Here is a 19,571-nt window from a genome sequence, read left to right on the forward strand (position 1 = left end):
CAAATTATACAATAAGTTTAGATAATAGCTTGTACTTCTGTTAACTGTGCTCATTCCTTCCATTCCCACCTCCTAATTTTTATGTCTATCACCAATTTCTAAATACTGGTTACTGGAGTAAATCTCTTAAGCCAGTATTCTTTAGTTTGATTCACAAATCCCTACATTTCCTAGGGTAGCTCTACATTTCCTAGCTCTAACTAGGAAGAACACACTACAGACAGGCTTTTCTTTCTTTATTTTATTTTTTTTTGTAGTCATATTGTGTGTCTGTCTCCAAAGATCTGCAAGCCTAATGTTGAAATACATTGTCCCTAGTTTCTAATGCATCTCTAATGAAAAGCAGTTAAATTTTAAATAAAGTACATAAGAAAGCTCTGTATCTGGGATTCAATTTCTCTTGCAGTGGCAAGAGGCCGTATCTCTGACTGAAGGTACTTAAAACACAGCTCATGAGAAATGATGATTCCAGTGCCAGCAAGGTTACAGATCAGTGTTCTTCAGTGGGAATAAAAGCAGCAGAACTGCATCGAAGGTTACTGGGAGGAGACCTCTTGATGGCCTACATCTTCTACAATAATAATTTCTCCCCAAAAGACTAAAGAATTTTCAGCTCACAAAGGTCAAAATTAATTTAAATGAAAACTAGCAATTTAATGTATTTCAATATGGAAAACTCATCATATGGTGAGTTAGAAGTAAGAAAGTTTGTATGCAATTATCCCACAAGAACCATCCCCTTGCAGGCAAGCCTTTGCTTCTGGTTTTGTTTTTACCCAAGTCAGTGAGTGTATGAGATACAGCAAACTTTTCCTTTGGTCCCTGAGCAGTTTTCCTACCACCTTTAAGACATGGCTAACTGCTGCTTGCTCCTTTCTTTGGATTCCCCAGCTTGCCATCCCCTGCAGACCTACAGCTCCCAGTGTGAGAAAAAGTGTTATCCTTCCACATGGCTCCACGACCATTCCCCGTGGTCTCCTTAAAGGAACATCAAAAAATGTAACAGAAATGGACAAGCAACTTTCCTTGTGGTTATATTTTTAATCTACACTTCCACAAGCTACAAAACTTGATTTCAAGTTATTGACAGTACCTAAAAACACCCATTTCCTTGATATATCTCAGGAAAAAACTTTGTTGCCAGCTTTTTCATCAAGAAACAATGTACCTCTAAGAATAGATTTCACCCTGGTTTCTCATTATTTTTTTTTAAAGTTATTTTTGTAATGTCCCTCCTTGCTTTTGTCTTCTATACAAATCATGACCATTTTGCTGTATATATAGGAAATAATTGTAAACAATTATGTTAACCCCCTCTGTGATCTCTTGTGCTGGCTCACAATTTGATAGCAGAAGCCAGCATAAGGACTGAAAGAACATCTCTAGAACTCAGTACTGCATGGATTTCCTTGCACATCTCTGTTTGGCGTGATACTGGAACAGCTGGCACTAGTAGAATTTTAATTCTTGTCTCCATCTTGCCCCCCCAAAATGTGTTTACTGTTAGACTTGAATCACTACCTGATTTGTGTATATGCTAATATTTATGGAACCACCCTTATGTATCAGATAATCGAGATGTTCTGTATAAAGCTTCCTGATTGAATGGCAAGGTAGGAGAGGAAAATCAAAGCTGCTACATTCATTCTTTAATTTTGTTATATTACTTCAAACAAATTGAAAACAAGTTTCACTCAGATGCATATCTTGTAGTGAAGTCAACAAAAGTGAACAGCATGTGAGTAGTGGCAAAGAGCTATGAAAGTCCTTGTAGCTTTAACTCTATAACTGAAAATTTTTACTCTTATCTTTGCAAAAGTTTCAGTTTTGTGCATCCACACTCAATATTTGCAAATGATTTAAATTTGTCACATCATTTTCATCTTCCATTGTTACTTATGGCCAAGACAAGCAAATTTTAAAATTGGGATAACATGGGATTACATATGGGTTGCAGTAATATCCTTAGGCTCATTTCAGAGGAGTTTTCATGATCACAAGGACTGAAAGGTAACTTCTGCATGTTTTGGGGTGATAAAGTTGTCAATATTTTGCCAAGTCTAGCTTTTTATATATTTAGGAAAGCTGTAACAAGCGATACCTACTACGACAGCAAATATTTGCCTCAAATTTGTGATCTAACTCCAATATTAACTCAAGCTTCAAATTAAGCAGGCAGAACCAATGTGTGTTATTAGCATTTCTAGCTAAATTGATGCTCAGACTCATTTAGAAGCAGCTTGCTGACTCCCCCCTCTTCTCTGCACAATCTCTCCTCCTGTCTCCCTAGAAATACAGTTTAGATGTGAAGCATTCCCACTGCATTACCAGCAGCAACCTCTTCGTGAAATTCTGCAATGATGCTATGAGGAATCAAGCGTCTCAGTGTCACTGAGTAGACCTGGAACAAGAGAACTTGCCAGCCTGTGTGTGTCAAGTTTGGCAAGAGTAGAACAATCCTTTAGAAGTAGTTGGCTATGAAGTGCGATGTGAAAAGCTGACACTTGTGAGCTTTCCAGCCATAAGAAGTTATCCTCACCTAACACTAGTGACCATTTGGAAAAATTGCACTGAGCACTGATTTATGGCACTTGTATTTTGTAAAATCAGGTACCAGAATTGGTAGTTTCACTCCCCAGTCTTTATTGTATGATAACTGCATCTTGGCAGACTCAGCTGTTTCTCCAGCACTTTTATGTTCATGCAAAAACTGCAATGGGCAGATCTTTCTTCAGATTTCCTATTCTACACGGAAAGGATCAGATCTTTCAGATCTTTATGTGATATGCTGAGAGGAAAAAAAAAAAAAGGTTTTGTAGTGGAAAGACAGAGATATGTCATAGACATATATACAATACCAACTGTAGATTAAATGGGATGTTCTGTTTCAAAAGTTGCAACAATTGTTTTTATAAAACATTTCAAACTCAAAAACAGTATTAAAAATAATACTGGATCTCTTTTAAGGAAATAAGATATTTCCTTTATGTAATTTACAAGGCTTTTTATAAATAAAAAAATATTTTTTCAGAGAAAATTATTCCATAAAAAATCAAAGAATATTCCTTGACTAATTTCTGCTCCTTTAGAAGGCTGTGAAAGCATGTTACCAGTAGTGCAGTAGTAGAATAGCTTCAAACACAGTGCAATAACCACAAATACCTGATTGTTTCATTCTATAGTATTTATTCAGTTTGAGAAAAAACACTGTAGGCAAATATAGTTTGATATCAGTGTACAGAGGTTATACTATGCTATAATACCATTCTGATAAGTATTTGTATTTTTGTGATTTATATTAGGAGATATTTCTGAAAGCCCCCTTCAAAAACTGAAGGGAGTGCTTCTAGCATTTTATTATTCCTTTGAATCTTGAAGCAAATCCAATCTCACTCATGGAAACTCTTTTTGTGACCTTGACAGGAAAAATCACTTTTCAAATGTCTCCCAAATGCCCTGCTTGGCAAAAATGTGAATTAATATTCCCTTACCTCTGATTGTCAGGCTCCTATGAAATGTGGGGATGAAATCACAATAATTAGAAACCCCCAAATCACTTCTGAAAACTCAGCCAGTTTTAAGCCCTGGTAAGAGCAAGCAGAAGATAGTTTCATATGTGGGGTAAGAACTTTTTTTATTACCACTTGTTTTGGTAGTAAACAGACCTCCACTTTATTCCTGAGTTGTTAACTCTTTACAAAATGGCCCATCTCTTAGAATTCTGTTAAAATGCCTTTTATTTGCTACCTCCTATTCTTACAGTGCATAACTAAGCCTAGTTATGAGATATAATTTCTGTGCAAAGATGTAACAAAGCAATTCCTATGGCCAAGAACAGATTACAGTGTAAGTAACTCACTTCTTGCAGGCTGCCTGCACAACATAGGAAAAGACACCCGAAGATGCCACAAAAAGGTACCTAAAGCAGTTTGATCATGTTAGCACAGCACAACATACCAGCTTCATTCACTCTCTTGGAACTGGCTGTCAGTGAGAGGTACACTACCATAAACTTCTTAAAAACGCATTCAACTTCCAATTCTATTTCTTCAACTCAGGATTTGTGAGCAAGAATTAATGTTGTACCTCTTCTCAATGTAAATATAAAACAGATCACAAAACTGTTTAGCAACAAACACTTTATAAAAAGAAACTAGAACAACTTGAACATCCAAGCTGACTAAATTTGCAAAACTACATGGAAAGGAATAAAAAAAAGCCTTTTTTTTTTTTTTTCTGAAATAGTGTATGAAAATACTGCTCGTATCTTTTTTGAGCTAGACAAGTTATTTACAGACTCAGAAAGAGTACAGTTGTTTATTGGGTTGACCAATGGAAGGAATGGATCTTGTGATGGTGATAGTATTTAGGAATTTGCTGCCATATTTATTGATCACAAAACTTTATTCTGCAATATAGACCTCAACTCTATCACATACAATTCCTTTTATATTTTTTTCCTCAATGTCTCAGTTATTTATATGTGAATGGAAGCTTTCTGCTTTTCTCAAGCTTTCAGTGACATCAGACCTCTGCTGCTTGCAAGGTGTGGGGAACTTAACCTTGCAAAGATACAAAGGAACACACTTCACATATAAGTCAGTGAAAGTTAGAAGATTCAATACCTACAGACTGTGTCTGAAGAAAAACCTTACAACTCATGACTTTTGCATCCTATATACATCCCATACCAAGGTTCTCTAAATGTAGTGTAAAGTAGGGTGCCTCAGAATGGGAATCAACCAGAGCCAAACTCCAAGCAGGGATCACAGAGCCAGCTGGTGCTAGCCCATAGGGTCTACCAGGACAGTCGTCAACTAAAGCAATGATAAAAGTTCTTGGACTATACTTTGTTCAAGACTGTACACTGAACACATTCTCCTGGACGTGAGGGCACTGAATGTGGGTGTTAATATCTACTCTCGATCCAAAATACATTATGGATTTTTTGATATCTAGCTGTGCATACGTCTACATATAGATTCTAAAGAAACCAAGCAGAGCTAACAGCACAGACTGCAGCCTTTTCCACCCATGCCCTAAGGGCAAAAGAGTTTCATTTCGAACAGGAAGACACACAGGGCTCTTAGGGGCCATTAGACTTAGGAAATTGCTGACAGGGTTTTCAGGTCACATTATCAGTTTTGGATGTGGGCAGAATTTAGACACCTGGATGCAATTTTAAGTGCTGAAGTCTGTATTTGAATTTAGTCCCAAGTTCTTCCTCTGAGGCACTGGGCCTCTTAAGTTCCCAGGCATGCACCAAGGAACCGTGAAATGGGTAAGCATCTAGGAAGGGACATCTTCTAAGGTGAAGCATAAGCATTCGTACTTATTTTGGGCATTGTAAAAGATATCACACAGGGAGGGGCGAGAAAACTGTTCCTTGTCTATAAAAAGCTCAGGAACAACAAAAAGCTCCACTATTGTTCCATTTGCGTAAGAATTGAAAATCCTCATCAATTTAATGCAAGTCTGGAATACTCATGAATTGCTGGATGAGATGCAGACTGGAAAAGTTCCCCAAAAAATATTTCATTACTTATGTGGGTGTGGGGAAAGTGTTATAATTCTTCAGCTATAGTTATGTTACTTTATTACTTTCTAAGCCAAAGAGTTATTTTTAAATTGAATTAAAAATTGCTACTTATGCAGTTATTCAGTGGATAGTCTCCAAAACAGGATTTCTGTAGCTATCTTGGGTCAGAAGAACGTGATGAATCAGCAGGCAAACAACACCAGTTTAAATTCAATTAATTCCCTTTCCATGTTCATTCACCCACTGAAATAGTTTGCATCTTTCCCTTGTAATTCACTCGCAACATTCAGACACTCTTAAATGTAAAGGAATCTAAATGTGATATATTTTATTTATTTCAGAGCCAGCAAAGTGGACCTTCAGGAGAAAAAAAAAAAAAAGCTAATAAGAAATGTTTAAAGTAGGTTACTGAGGCACGATTCATTGAGGCACAATTATCTTACCAAAGTCTCTCTGCTACCTTTCTCCAGAGCTACCTCTCATATCATGAAAATAGTGAGGGTAATATTGATTATCCAGGTATCAAGCTGTCATGCCTGTTTGATCCTCACAAAATTTGGAAAGGTAGAAATATGCTGGTCTCCCTGTCATGTCTGTTTTTACTTCTGACAGACCTGTCCATAAGCAGATAGCCTCCTCCCAAAGTGAGGGCTTAAATAAGGTAGAGATAACTCAAAAATAACATGTTCATCTCGGGTCACCCTAATAAAGAAGGGTTTTGTGTTGTGAAATAGAAGGAAAGATATGAACTGAAAAAAGCATAATGGTCCAAAATTTGCATCGTTACAGACATTACCTCATGATTGCCACAAAATTTAGTTCTTTGTAGATAACAAAAATGACTTGTTCAGACTAGCATGTGCACCCTGTACAAAGCTGGAGCTCTGCATTTTAGAGTACTAGCATATACTTCGCAGTCTTAACATTTGTACAACTTAGTGTGGAAGCAACTTAAAAAGTACAAGCAGTTCTATTCAGACTCTTTAAAGAGATTTTTTTTGAATTTTTGAGTTTTTGTTTGAATCTCACATCCTTGTCCTCAAGAGCACTATTCTTGAATTAAGCCAGCCCTTAGACATTTGGTGTTTATATGCAAATTTCAAATGTCAATTTAAAAATGCAGTATGTATGTATCCCATTTGGGAACCTGTGTTTAGACATAGAGTAGCGAGGATGAAAAACTTAATGTTGATGCCTATCCCTGGAGTCAGAATTTTCATGTTTTGGGTCACTCTACTATTGCTGTAAAAGAACATGTTAGTCTCCCATTTGCTGTCCTGGAGGCCTCTCTATAAGCCAACTGTCTACAAACATGAGTGAAGCATTTTGCTGACACTTTTAGAGCCATGCAGTTTTCTCTAGCTAATCTTACACATAGAAATAAATAAATAAAGGGAAACAACAGGGAAAGGAAAAGAAAAAGGCATAATATGAGACATTTCTGGATTATTTCTGGCAGTAACACACTCCTTTGGAACAGACTGCCCAGGATGTGTGCAGTTAGGAAAAAAATGTGTTTGTTTTTTTTTCCCCCAACAGAATAAAACCAGTCCATTGGCAGACTCCGTGATAATCCACATCTCTAAGAGCTTTCCAACTGATAGAGAAATCCAGCTGAAAAATGCATCCACCATTGAGGGCTGTGCGGCAAAATTTCTCACACTTTGTGCAGTAGGCCTGCCAGCTGCTGGCATTCAGTGACACGAGCCAAATAGCATATATCTGTACAAGAGAAACAAATCAAAAAGCCTCTTGAATTTACTCACTTTATCCTGTTTGGAAGGGCTTCAAGCTTCTTTTTTTACAAGCTATATTTGTTTGTCTATCAAACCACACTACCTCTCCCTAAAAACCTTGCCTAACAGTTTGTAGTGACCCCCCCTCCTTTTTTTTTTAAAGATTAATTCAATAGTAACATTTTTTTCAGCTATTTACCTTGATAAAGGCATATCTGATATCTGCTTCAGGAAGATCTTAGAAGTTTAACAATGACAATGTGAGAACATCTAACTTATCTGCTGTCTCTGCCCTGCCTGCAACAGCTGCAGCTTTCCCTTCAGGAGAGACTTTACTAGATGACAAATGCTTCCAAAACTATCCTAAAGAGCCAGGTGGCAGTCCAGTTCATAATTATTCTCAAAAAAATGTTCAGTTTTACCCTATCTTAATCATTCTCCCTTAGCAAATGTGACAACAGGACCACTTAATTGTGCTACAAGAAGTGTATCTGATGGCACCCAGGACAGTGGCCAAGTTGAAGGATGGTGATGTCATTCACTCCTGACCTGCTTCTGGATTTTCTGGTTGGTGTCATATTTGTATTCTTTGCACTGGGATTATAAGGGTTCTATCACCACAGATCTTCTCCTCCTAGAAAATATAAAACATGCAAGTGTTTGCACCAAACCCATGGAAAAGGGTCCTTGAGAATACAGTCCTTGTGAATATGGCCTGAACCTCTAATGCACTATATACATATACACAGGAGATTTGCAGACTCCTGTACCATATACAATACTTCATCTAGAAGCATTCATTTTTTTCAGAGGTATGTTTCCATCACTGAATAATTAAAGCTTTCCTAACTACACAAATGTAAACAACTGTATGTAAGCTAGAGCCATTAAATCAATCCAACAGTGGTGACATTTCATCGTTCACATTTAATTTTCATCATCTCTTTGGTCTGCACATTTTCAACATACACACTTTTCAAAGATTAGTCAACATCTCATGTTAATCATTGGTCTGTCTGAGCAGTGTTACGACACTATAAGATTATTTATTTGTAAATAGCATTGCAAATCATGGAGTTTTTAAATTCTTTATTGCCAAGTGGTAAAGACATTTTGCTAATTAATTGCTAGCTTGCCTCCTCTTCTTTACAACATTACCTATCTTAACTACATAATGGATTTGGGTAGCAAAGGTTAAAGCATCATGATTGACAGAATTTTGACTTCAAATAGGGAGTTGACAACAGTATAATTAATTATGAAGAGACTGTGCTCAATAAGCATTCAGTAATAGAAGCAGGAATATGCAAACACTAGAAGAGAATAATTCTGTTTTAAAACAGTACTTGTTAATGAAAAGCAGTAATACATAATAGGTTATATTCTGTTCTAAATATATAGCTGTATCTCTTGTAATTATTTGTTTGGGGGAAAGTGAGAGACCTGATCATTACTGTGACCAGCCCAGGCTCAGCATACAGCAGTGATCTCAGATGTTAAGCTAAGCAATGAAAAAGCATAAAATGGAATTATTCCAATGCTACTATATCACACATCCTTAATTGGATAAGAAAGCTTAATTGTGTTAACCTGTCTTAAAAAGGTTATTAGAGATGGAGAGCTCAGACATGGATCTCAAGAATGATCAAAGAATGAAAAGATGTTGAGAGTGTGGAAAAATGAAATGAGCTATCTTAAAAGTTACTGGGATAGAAAAACAGAATAATGTTGGGAAGGAATATAAGCTTACTCGTATTTTCTTATGATACTAGTAGTAAGTTCAAAGATGGCAACAAAAGATTTCAAGGCAACAACAAAATCCTTTGATACTCAAAGTTAGTATGTAGATTTCATTGCTACAAAGCGCTTCGCAGCATTCAGGTAACTGCTAGCCATTACAGAATTCACAAAACAGAGAGCATTCAGGGCAGGAAATGCTTATAAAGAAATGACGTTTTGGAAGTTTTGAAATGAATATAAACTGTGATGCTTCTTGGCAGGAAACAGCCTCTGGTTATTGTGGGAAAGTCTGTTTCTTTGTAGAAACCTAATGCAGAGTTGTATCTAAAAACTTTCTGCACTAGTCAGCCGGGGCTAGATATTGGACTCTGATAAACTATTACAACCTAGTTCAAAAGTTCTTCAGTTTCTGCTAGTTGTGTTGAGTTGTAAGGAAAACAGTCTCCCTCGAGATGCTAAAATGACTGGTATAGGATTTAGGCTGTGGAAGAGGGAAGTTACAGGCTGCATCTGATTTTAGAGTGGGACCTGCATGGAATAAAGGAACCTGTTAGCCGAGAGCAAAATACAAGATTTGACATATGGCTATCAGAAATGCCTAAGTTCTTCTTGCAGTCTGTATACTCCTTTTTGCTCCAGTGCCTGCCTGGAGCTGCTTTTGGAAGACGTGAAACACCAGTGAGGACTGCTTCATAGTGGTGGTTTCCTTTTTTTTTTTTTTTTTTTTAAGGGGATTGCAGATACATATACAAAAATGCAAATACTCGAGAGCTATTTTTCCTTCTATCGTATGGTTATTTGGCCAAAACAGTTCTGTTAGTTGAAACTGACCTCATCTCAGGGAGTACTAAAATAACAGTAAAAACCTGATAAGCTGCAAGTCCTGAGCCTTCTCTGCTCTGGTGAAACTCCACTGAACTCAGGCTGCTTATGCTGGCACTAGCTTTAGAGGCAGCCCAACCCTAGCCATACCACGAAGGAGTTTAAGAGGTATCCTGCACATTTCTCAGCCTCTGCAAAGACCCACCAAGTTAGGCAGGGGGTACTGGGGCGTGTGGACTGTGCTGGCAGCAGGCAGCACCCGCTGCTGTGGTGGAGCCCTGAGGGTGCAAGGGGACCCAGAGCTTGTGGCCTGCCCCTGGTGTGGCGGCAGGGCCACCAGGGTGTCAGAAGGGACTGGCAGTGGTCCCACACCTGCTCACCTGTCAATGCTGATCACGCAGAGGGTCATGATGGAGGCTGTGCAGCACATGACGTCCATGGCGATGAAGACGTTGCAGAAGAGGCGCCCGAAGATCCACTCACCGCCGATGAGGTCGGTCACGCTGACAAAGGGCATGACGGCCAGGGCAACTGAGAGGTCGGCCAGGGCCAGCGAGACGATTAGATAGTTGGAGGGCTGCCGCAGCTTCTTCACGAAGCAGACGGAGATGACCACCAGGCAGTTGCCGGCCACTGTCAGCAGGGTGATGAGGGAGAGGACGGCCCCGATGACGACCTTCTCCACGTTGCCGTAGCTCAGGATCTGCTCCCCGCACTGCGAGTCGTTGGCGGCCGCGGGGCCGGTGGGGGGCAGCTCCGACGGGGCGCCCGCCGGGCCCAGCTTGGCCAGGCTGCGGGGCGGCCAGGAGCCGGCGATCATCCTCCCGCCGCCCAGCGCCCGCGGCTCCTCGCCGCCCAGGGGCCGGAGCTCACCGGAGAGGCGGCCGCTGCCGAGGGCGATGACCATGGCGGCGGGAGCTGCCCATGGAGCCCCCCAGCCCACCCCACCCCACCCCACCTCTCCCCACCCCGCCTGGCCGGCTCTCCCCGCCGCCCGGCCGGCTCGGGCTCCTCCTCGGGCGCCGCCCGCCCCCTCGCCCCGGCGGGGCCCGGCCCTCAGCGCCCCCCGGAGCGGCCGCTCTCGCCCACGGCGCTCCCCGGCAGGACGGGCGGCGGGCACGGCGCCATCGCCCCCGGCCCGGCGAGGGGAAGGAGGGAAGGAGCGATGGGGGCGGCCGCCGCCCGCTGCCTCTCGCGGCGTGCTCTGCTCCGACGGCGGCTGGCAGCGGAGCCGGAGCCGCTCCGCCCTCCTCCGCTCCCTCCCCCGCCGCGGGACCCCGGCCTCGGGGGTGGGGAAGCGGCCGCCCCCAGCCCGCTTCCACCTGCCGGCGGCGGGAGGGCAGCGGGGAGGCGGCTCCCGGGTCCCCGCAGCCCGGCCGGGGCGCTGAGGTGCCCGGGCGGCCCCCGCCGGCAGGAGCCGGGCTGCTGCTCCGAGAGGGCTCCTGCCAGCCGGCCCCCGGCCACACGGGCAGCGCCGACGTGCCCCCGGGTGTCTGTCAGCCTGCGTGTCGGCGGGGTTTGGAGCTCGTCCTTCTCACTGTACTACTGTCAGTTCCATTTCCCATGTCCTCTTTTTTTTTACTAATACAATGCGTTGTGTTCAACTGACTCACTGCCTCACGTGTAATCCTTTCTGCAAAGTTAAACAAACAAACAGGAGCATCGCTTTGAAGTAGCTGCTTTTGTGGCAGGGATTCCTGGAACTCACGCCCTGGCCCGCTTCTGGGACTCAGCAGCTTTCTCTGTTCTTCAGGTCACAGCCTTGCCTCCAGGCGCAGGGAGGACCAGCCGTCCCAACTGTCAGCTACCCACGGGATGCCAACAGAAGGTTGCACTTGTTGGTACGGTGACATGCTGGGCAGCAAGTTTTAAAAACAGGAAACATCTGCTCCTGAGTGCCCCCTTGTAATCCTAAAGTGAACCAGATGAAATAGAGGAAATGAAAGTGGGAGCGTTGACCCCGGATGGATCAGTAACCACTGACCAATTTCAGCGATATCTGACGAGGCGAGGTCCTGCACCAGGCAGAGGGAAGAACTGTACGTGTGGCCCCATCCTAAGAGGGACTGCAGCATGAGCTCACGTCATTCAGCCATAAAAATCTGCTTTAAAGAAGGACCTAATAAGTACTCAACTGCCCAAACAAAGGTTATTTGACACTCCTAGGCACTGGTGAAGCATAGATCCATAGCAAGTGAGGTCTCTATACTTGGCTCACAGAATGTCTTGTTTTTAATGAAATCTTCCCTTCTGTCAGCATCACCTGATTCCTGGAACCAGGCTTTGTGTCATGCGTGGCTGTGCATTGGCCCAGCTCCCCTGTGAGGAGGACTTTGAGGCTGGGGTCTGGTGTGAGGAGCACAGGCGCAGCCTTCTGAGGCCAGCACATCCACCAGGCAGGGAGTAGCACTCTGGAGTGCAGTTGCTTGCTTTCCCTTCCACGCCCCACATCTAGATTTGAGGATGATAATAAAAGAGGCAACTTTCACGTTGTAAGTATGAGAGCTAGTTGGGCAGCTCTTTGACCATTATCAAGCTGAAAGTGTTTTCCTGTTCAGACACTTATTTTGATGCATTTTTGTGTTACTTGCCTCATTGTGTCCACTCACAATAAAAGCCCTCCTTGTTTAACCACACAGGAAGTATCGGTGAACTGTGAGCTGCAGATGACTTACCCTACCAGGGTGATAAACCCATGCCTTTGTCCCTCCTCCCCAGCAAAACAAATATTAAGAAGAAAAAGAATCTTTACAAATGGTAAGGGTACCTACAAATAAGTTAAAGCATTGAGGCAAAATGTGGAGAAAGGGGAGTATTTCCTCATTGTGCAAATACATTTTTCTACAATAGTGTCTGAAGTACAGTAAAGGAGATAGGAACTGAGTAAATTTTGTTCAAAATAGATCCATATCATAAAAGCTGATAACATTGTTCAGTTTAATACTAACTGTAAAGGCAATTTTTCAGTTGCTTAAAATGTCACTAAGGCAGAGCAAATTATAATCTGGTGCTTCCTGGAAATGTGTTGACACAATTCATTAAATCAGTCACTCTTCTTGACAGCTTTTCAATACATTTCTGGAACGTGACTCTGTAAGTGTACCCAGTGGATTATATGCAGGATCATTTGCATGTTACACTTACCCATTTCAACCTACAAGGAGGATTTTAGCCTCATCTTTTGTTCTGTACCTTAAATTCCCATACAATTCATTAGAAGTTAATCACCTGGTTTCTTTCTTTTCTCAAAGGCTATATGTTACCCTTCTTTGCATTTACTCTCTTGATCTTATCTCTGAAGAGACAAGCCAATTTAAGTCAAAGGGATTTACATGCTATTACAGAAAGTTGTGGTGGTTTTTTTTTTTTCGTTTTTTTTTTTTTTCTTTGTGTGTGTGTGTGTGTTTACTTTTATAGAGGAAATGCAAAATCTTGGCAAGATGAAGCAGCTGATACATCCCTAAAACCTTTTCCTTGAAAGTGTTTCACTGGGACACACCTGGAAAAATGTTCCAGTTTCCAGGGCTGGGCTCAGTCTGGTGAGGTGCTTTCCCTGGGGGTTTCAGAGGCTTTCATATCCCCAGAGCCTGTGAAAGCAGAAAGTGTACATCATTTCATGGGATCACATCTATGCTATGCATTTAAAGGCTATCACACATGAAGTTAGGGGTTGATCCTTCCAAGTGAACATCCCACTTTTGTTTTCAGTGACTCCATTTACAAATTCTGACTGCTGTTCCAGACAGCATATGGAAATTAAACCTATGATTAGCTCATTGGGTGTCAAGAACGACAAGTTGACATTTGTGATACCCCTCTTCCACCCCATGATATTACCTTTCCACCTGACATTGGGCTTCAAAAAATATCATCAAATCAGTTTCATGGCTGAGCTTACTAACATCCTGTCCTTAAGTAATTTATGTTCTTTCTCTATAAAAGCCTCTTCATATTTCTGTGTACCTCTGACTGTGCTACAGCCCTTGTCCCTCATTGTTCATGACCCTGTTGAAGTTAAATTATTTTGGTCACACTTGCTAATATACTTCATTGCATATCTCATCTTTGATATTTCATTCTTGTTATATAGAAATGTTCCAAATTTAAATAAATAAATAAAAATAAATAAAAAGGGCAAGGGAAGCTTTTTCTTTGATTTTTTTGCCCTCCAAAAATAGTTGACTTTTTTTTTTTTCTTTTTTTTTTTTCCCCCCCTCTTTCAGAGATAGTGTTGATCACAGAACATCAGAATTTGTGATTCATACCATGTATAAAATATATCAGTGGGTTTTGGTATCAATTCTTTGCCTCCGTGTTAGCAAAGTAAGGTAAGAGGGACAGTCAGAGGAAGAAAGCAAACAAAATGTCACCAGCAAATGTTGATTTGGTATGTCCATTCTGTTTCTATGAAAGTGTTTATGTTGAAAGAACTTGCATTCAATCCTGGATGCTTCATCCCTTTCCTGAGGACTTAATTCTTGCAGAGTCCATTGAATCAGCAGGTGTTTGCTAACTTACAGCCCTCTGACTGAAATGGGTCCAGGACTGCAGCATGAGGAACTTCACCAGCAGAAGAAAAAACACTGACAGCCCAGCACAGTAACTCTTTCCCCTCCACAGCCATGTCCAGAGCTGTGCTTATCTTAACATAAAATCTTAAAGATGCTGCTACATTTTCATTCTTAAATGATTTAATTTTGGATACATAGCAAGAAGGTACCACAACATGAGTACGAAATCTTCCAGGGTCCCTTCCAATGCCTAACATTCTGTGATTCTGTGAAATGTAATAAACAGGAAAATTTTCTTGCTATTTTTCCTTTATTTATCTCTTTTTTGTCCTTCCTTGCCTGAGCTAGTCTATATTCATAAGCTGTTGTTTTCATTTATCTCTTGTAATTTTTTTTCATTCGTTTTCATCTTCTTTTCTTGGAAACCAATATAAGTGTGGTGAGGACCTGCTGTTGGGAATAATAAATAAAGTATAGGTATATGTTTCTTCTGCCTTGGGGAAACATGTTGTCAAAATATTTAGAATATTTTATCACAGATTGGGTAGAAATCCATGGACAAATATTATTGAAACCTTGATTTTTATTCCCAGCATGTAGTTTAGCAAATAACACTCTTGTCCAACTTCTAGCAAAGATGTTGCAGCTGCAGTTTCTTTTCTGTCCTTTCTTGCCTTTGTGAAAATAAATCATCACCACTCTGTGGCAGTAAAACAGAGAGGTAACCATTCACATCTTTGGTGTTTCTTATCATTGTCAAAATAAATACTCACATCTGTGCAAGTTAAATAAATGTGAAATGATGTCTTCCTTCTCTGGAACCAGCAAATACGAACAAAAGCAAGCTGTCATCTCAAAAGAAAACAAACAATTAAGATGAAATTTATACTAGAAATTTCTTTATCATGCAGAAAAAACAGAGCTCTCATCCCTGAAAATTCATTCTGCAGCTTTATGAAGGAAACTGTTATGGTTATGATAAAAAGTGACCCTGACATTTATGTTACTGAGTTGCTGAAATGGGTGATACCAAACAATATCTTCAGCTTCTTAAAGGTGCTAAACACAGAACTAAACAATAAATAAATAAATAAATAAATAAATAAATAAATAAGCAAGCAAAAATCTGTCAGCCACTACCCTGGGCTGCCCATTGAAAACATGTTAGAGGAACTGTTAGAGGAACTGCATAAAAAAAAAATACCAGAAAGGACTTCACTGAGATCTAAATATAGTGAGAAAAAATATCTAGAGGGAGAAAAATTGGCTCTACTAGGAGGACTTCAGGCCACAGATAAAACAAAGCATATTAGAGGCTTCTGACATAATAGCCAGAACCATAAAGATGTTTTAAGTAGATCACCAGGGCTGGCCTGAACAAAAATAGTAATATTGAAGTAATTAATGTAGGAAATAAGGTTGCACGCTGGTCTGTGAAAATGATTCGTGATATGTGATGCTGAAAGTGCTTCATACTCAGACTCTTACGCCATCATAGCTAATAGTGTTCTTCAGGATTCATGAAGATCCATTTAAATGTTCTCCATTTTAAGTGCCTCAAGTAAAGGTTTGTTTAGCTTGTATATCGCCAAACACAAAAGCTGCTTAATCTTGTTCAATGTCTCTTAGCACAAGTCCAATAGGGTGTAGTGGGTTTACGTGGCAATGTTTTGGTAGCAGGGGGCCATAGGGGTGGCTTCTGTGAGAAGGATCTAGAAGCTGCCCTATGTTTGGTAAGGGCCCCACTGCTGACCAGAGCCGAGCCAATAAGCGATGTTGTTTTGCACCTCTGTGAGAACATATTTAAGACAGGGGGAAAAAACGCTGTGATACACAGCAGCTGGGAGAGTGAGAGGAGTGAGGAACAGCCTTACAGGCGCCAAGGTCAGTGAGGAAGGAGGGGGAGAGGTGCTCTAGACGCCAGAGCAAAAGTCCCCTGCGGCCTGTGGTGAGGACTGTGGTGAAGCAGGATGTCCCCCTGCAGCCCATGGAGTACCACAGTGGAACAGGGTTCCACGCTGCAGCCTGTGGAGGAGGCCATGGTGGAGCAGGTGGCCCTGCACCAACGGAAGCTGCGGCCTGTGGAAAACCCCTGCCCAAGCAGATTCCAGGCCAGACCTGTAGCCCGTGGAGAGGAGACCACGCAGGAGCAGGTGACCTGGCAGGAGCTGCTGCCCGTGGGGGAGCCAGGTTGGAGCAGTTTGCTCCTGAGGGATGGACCCCGTGGTACGGACCCATATCTGGAGTAGTTCTGGAAGAGCTGCTGCCTGTGGGAAGCCCACGATCACTTCATCAAGGACTACATCTCATGGGAAGGACCCCACAGCACAGGGGACGAGAGTGATTGAGAAGGAGCAGCAGAGAAGAAGCGCTGTACACTGACCATAACCCCCATTCCCCTGTCCCCCTGCGCCACTCAGGGGGAGGAGGTGGAAGAGGGTGGATGGGGGGGGGGTGTGGGGGGAAGGTGCTTTTGGTTTCTTTCCTTTGTTTCTCACTTCTCTAGCTTGTTAGTAATAAGCAATAAATCTTACTGTCTCCCTATGCCGAATCTGTTTTGCTCATCACAATAATAATACTGTGTGATGTCCTTGTCCTTATCTCCACCTTTGAACCCTTTTCATCGTATTTTCTCCCCGTTCCTCTTTGAGGATGGGGAGCGAGAGAGCAGTTGTGGTGGAGCTCAGCTGCCCACTCAAGTGGAACCACCACACAGGGCCACTCAGAAATAATTGATATGTTTATGGATTTCTTCTTACAGACAAGTTAAGACAAATTAAATCAAGTTATAGCATACATAGTTAAAGAAAATCTGAAATAATACTTGAAGCTCTTCTATGTTCATACCCTTCACAGAAAGGCCTTGAGAATACCATTCAGGCTATGCTAATTGTTCAAATGACTGGCAGAGAAGCATTTCTGGCTGATCTAATAAGCAAACACCTTACAGGCTCATATAGGCCTTTGCTGAAATAGCTTGACCTCTACTACTGTCAAAATGGCTGCCATACCTGTGGCAACAACAAAGACTGTCTATCAGTCTGTTTTTTCCCCTTTCATAGAGATGTGACAGAATGTTGTCTACTGTCCCTTAAAGCCACCCTGAGCTCCTATTCTGGTCTCTGCAGCCACAGCTGGCTTCTGTTAATGCCATCTCAGGTCTTTGTAACTCTAGCAAGGCCAGAAATTTGTCAAGCAGACACTGTTGTTTCTTGGTGATCTGTTGCAAAACGTGTGATCAGCGGTGATGGTCATCCAGAGAGGTCCCAGATGACTAAAGACTTGCTAATGTGATGCCCATCTATAAGAAGGGTCATAAGGAGGACCTGGAGAACTACAGGCCTGTCAGCCTGATCTCAGTGCCAGGAAAGGTGATGGAACAGGTCATCTTGAAGGCAATCACACAGCATATGTGGGACAAACAGGGGATCAGACCCAGTCAGCATGGGTTCATGAAAGGCAATTCCTGCGTGACCAACCTCATCTCCTTCAATGACCAGGTGACCTGCCTGGTGGATGAGGGAAAGGCTGTTGATGTAGTCTTAGACTTCAGCAAGGCTTTTGACATGGTCTCCCACAGTATTCTCCTGGAGAATCTGGCAGCCCATGTCTTGGGCAGGTACACTCTTTGCTGGGTTAAAAACTGGCTGGATGGCAGAGAGTTCTGGGCCCAGAGAGTAGTGGTGAACAGAGTGAAATTCAGGTGGCGACCGGTCACCAGTGGTAATCCCCAAGTGTCAGTGTTGGGGTCCATCCTCTTTAATGTATTTATTGATGATTTGGATGAGGGAATTGAGTGCTACCTCAGTAAGTTTGCAGACGACAGCAAGTTGGGGAGAAGTGTTGATCTGCTGGAGGATAGGAAGGCCCTGCAGAGGGGCCTGGCCAGGTTGGATTGATGGGCAGAGGCCAATGGGATGATGATCAATATGGCTAACTGCTGGGTCTCACACTTTGGCCACAATAACCCCATGCACCACTACAGGCTTGGGGCAGAGTTGCTGAAAGGCTATGCAGAGGAAATGGCTCTGGGGGTGCTGGTTGATGCTCGCCTGAACATGAGCCAGCAGTGTGCCCAGCTGTCCAAGAAGGCCAACAGCATCCTGGCTTGTATCAGGAATAGTGTAGCCGGCAGGGCCAGGGAGGTGATCGTCCCACTGTACTCTGCTCTGGTGAGGCCACGCCCCCAGTACTGTTTTCAGATTTGGGCCCCTCACTACAAGAAGGACATCGAGGCCCTGGAACATGTCCAGAGAAGGGCTATGAAGCTAGCGAAGGGCATGGAACACAAGTCCTGTGAGGAGTGGCTGAGGGAACTGGGGTTGTTTAGTCTGGAAACAAGGAGGCTCGGGAGACCTTATTGCCCTCTACAACTATCTGAAAGGAAGCTGGGGGTCAATCTCTTCTCACAGGTGATAAGACTAGAGAGAAAGGCCTCAAGTTGTGCCAGGGGAGGTTCAGGTTGGAAATGAGGAGATATTTCTTCTCAGAAAGAGTAGTCAGGCATTGGAACGGGTTGCCCAGGGAAGTGGTGGCATTACTGTGTCCCTGGGGGTGTTCAAGGAAAGGTTGGACGTGGTGCTTGGGGACATGGTTTAGTGGGTGACATTGGTGGTAGGGTGATGGTTGGACCAGATGATCCTGGGGGTCTTTTCCAACCTTAATGATTCTATGATTACCTCTTTGGCACAAACAAGCCACAAGTCTCAGAGCATAATGGGCCCAAGCTGCACCAAGGAATGGTCCTGTAAGCAGCAACATACCTAGGAGCAGGCAGCACTGCTACCTTGGCCCCAGTGAGGAGCAGTTTTGCCTGGCTAAGGGTACAGAGTTCTATATACTCCACAGATTTTTCTTCATGAACTAGCCCAGTAAGAAGAAAGAGGAAGTAAAGGATTTGCAAGGCCCTGCAATACAACCTCAGAAGTGGGAACAAATTGCAGACTTGCTGTCTTCAGCAGCTGCTGTAAGTCCCCCACACAAACAAACCAAAAAAGTGGTAGTTACCACCCGTATTTCATATACACTCTGCTGGTTATCAACATTAAAATGAGATTTGTGGTTTTGCAACAGCGCTATGTAGTCAATGTGTTTATGTTCTGTGGTCTATTGTAATTCCTCAGCACTTTGGCATTTTGGGGAATATCTCTTGCATGGCAGCCTGGGTCTTTACTTCACAACTTTTTAACTAACATGGGAAAAAAAAGACCTTTAAATAACTAG

General features: G+C 42.5%; 1 protein-coding gene across 1 annotated transcript in view; it reads right to left on the reverse strand.

Annotated features, from left to right (window-relative positions):
- Nucleotides 1-10,744, reverse strand: part of HTR7 (5-hydroxytryptamine receptor 7) — a 36,501-nt gene extending 25,757 nt beyond the window's left edge. Inside the window, exon 1 of the mRNA XM_032190708.1 lies at nt 10,218-10,744. Coding sequence (XP_032046599.1) covers nt 10,218-10,744 — 527 coding nt within the window. The remainder of the gene's footprint in view (nt 1-10,217) is intronic.
- Nucleotides 10,745-19,571: the final 8,827 nt, after the last annotated feature.

This window comes from Aythya fuligula, chromosome 7, assembly GCF_009819795.1.
Source record: "Aythya fuligula isolate bAytFul2 chromosome 7, bAytFul2.pri, whole genome shotgun sequence".
NCBI lineage: Eukaryota > Metazoa > Chordata > Aves > Anseriformes > Anatidae > Aythya > Aythya fuligula.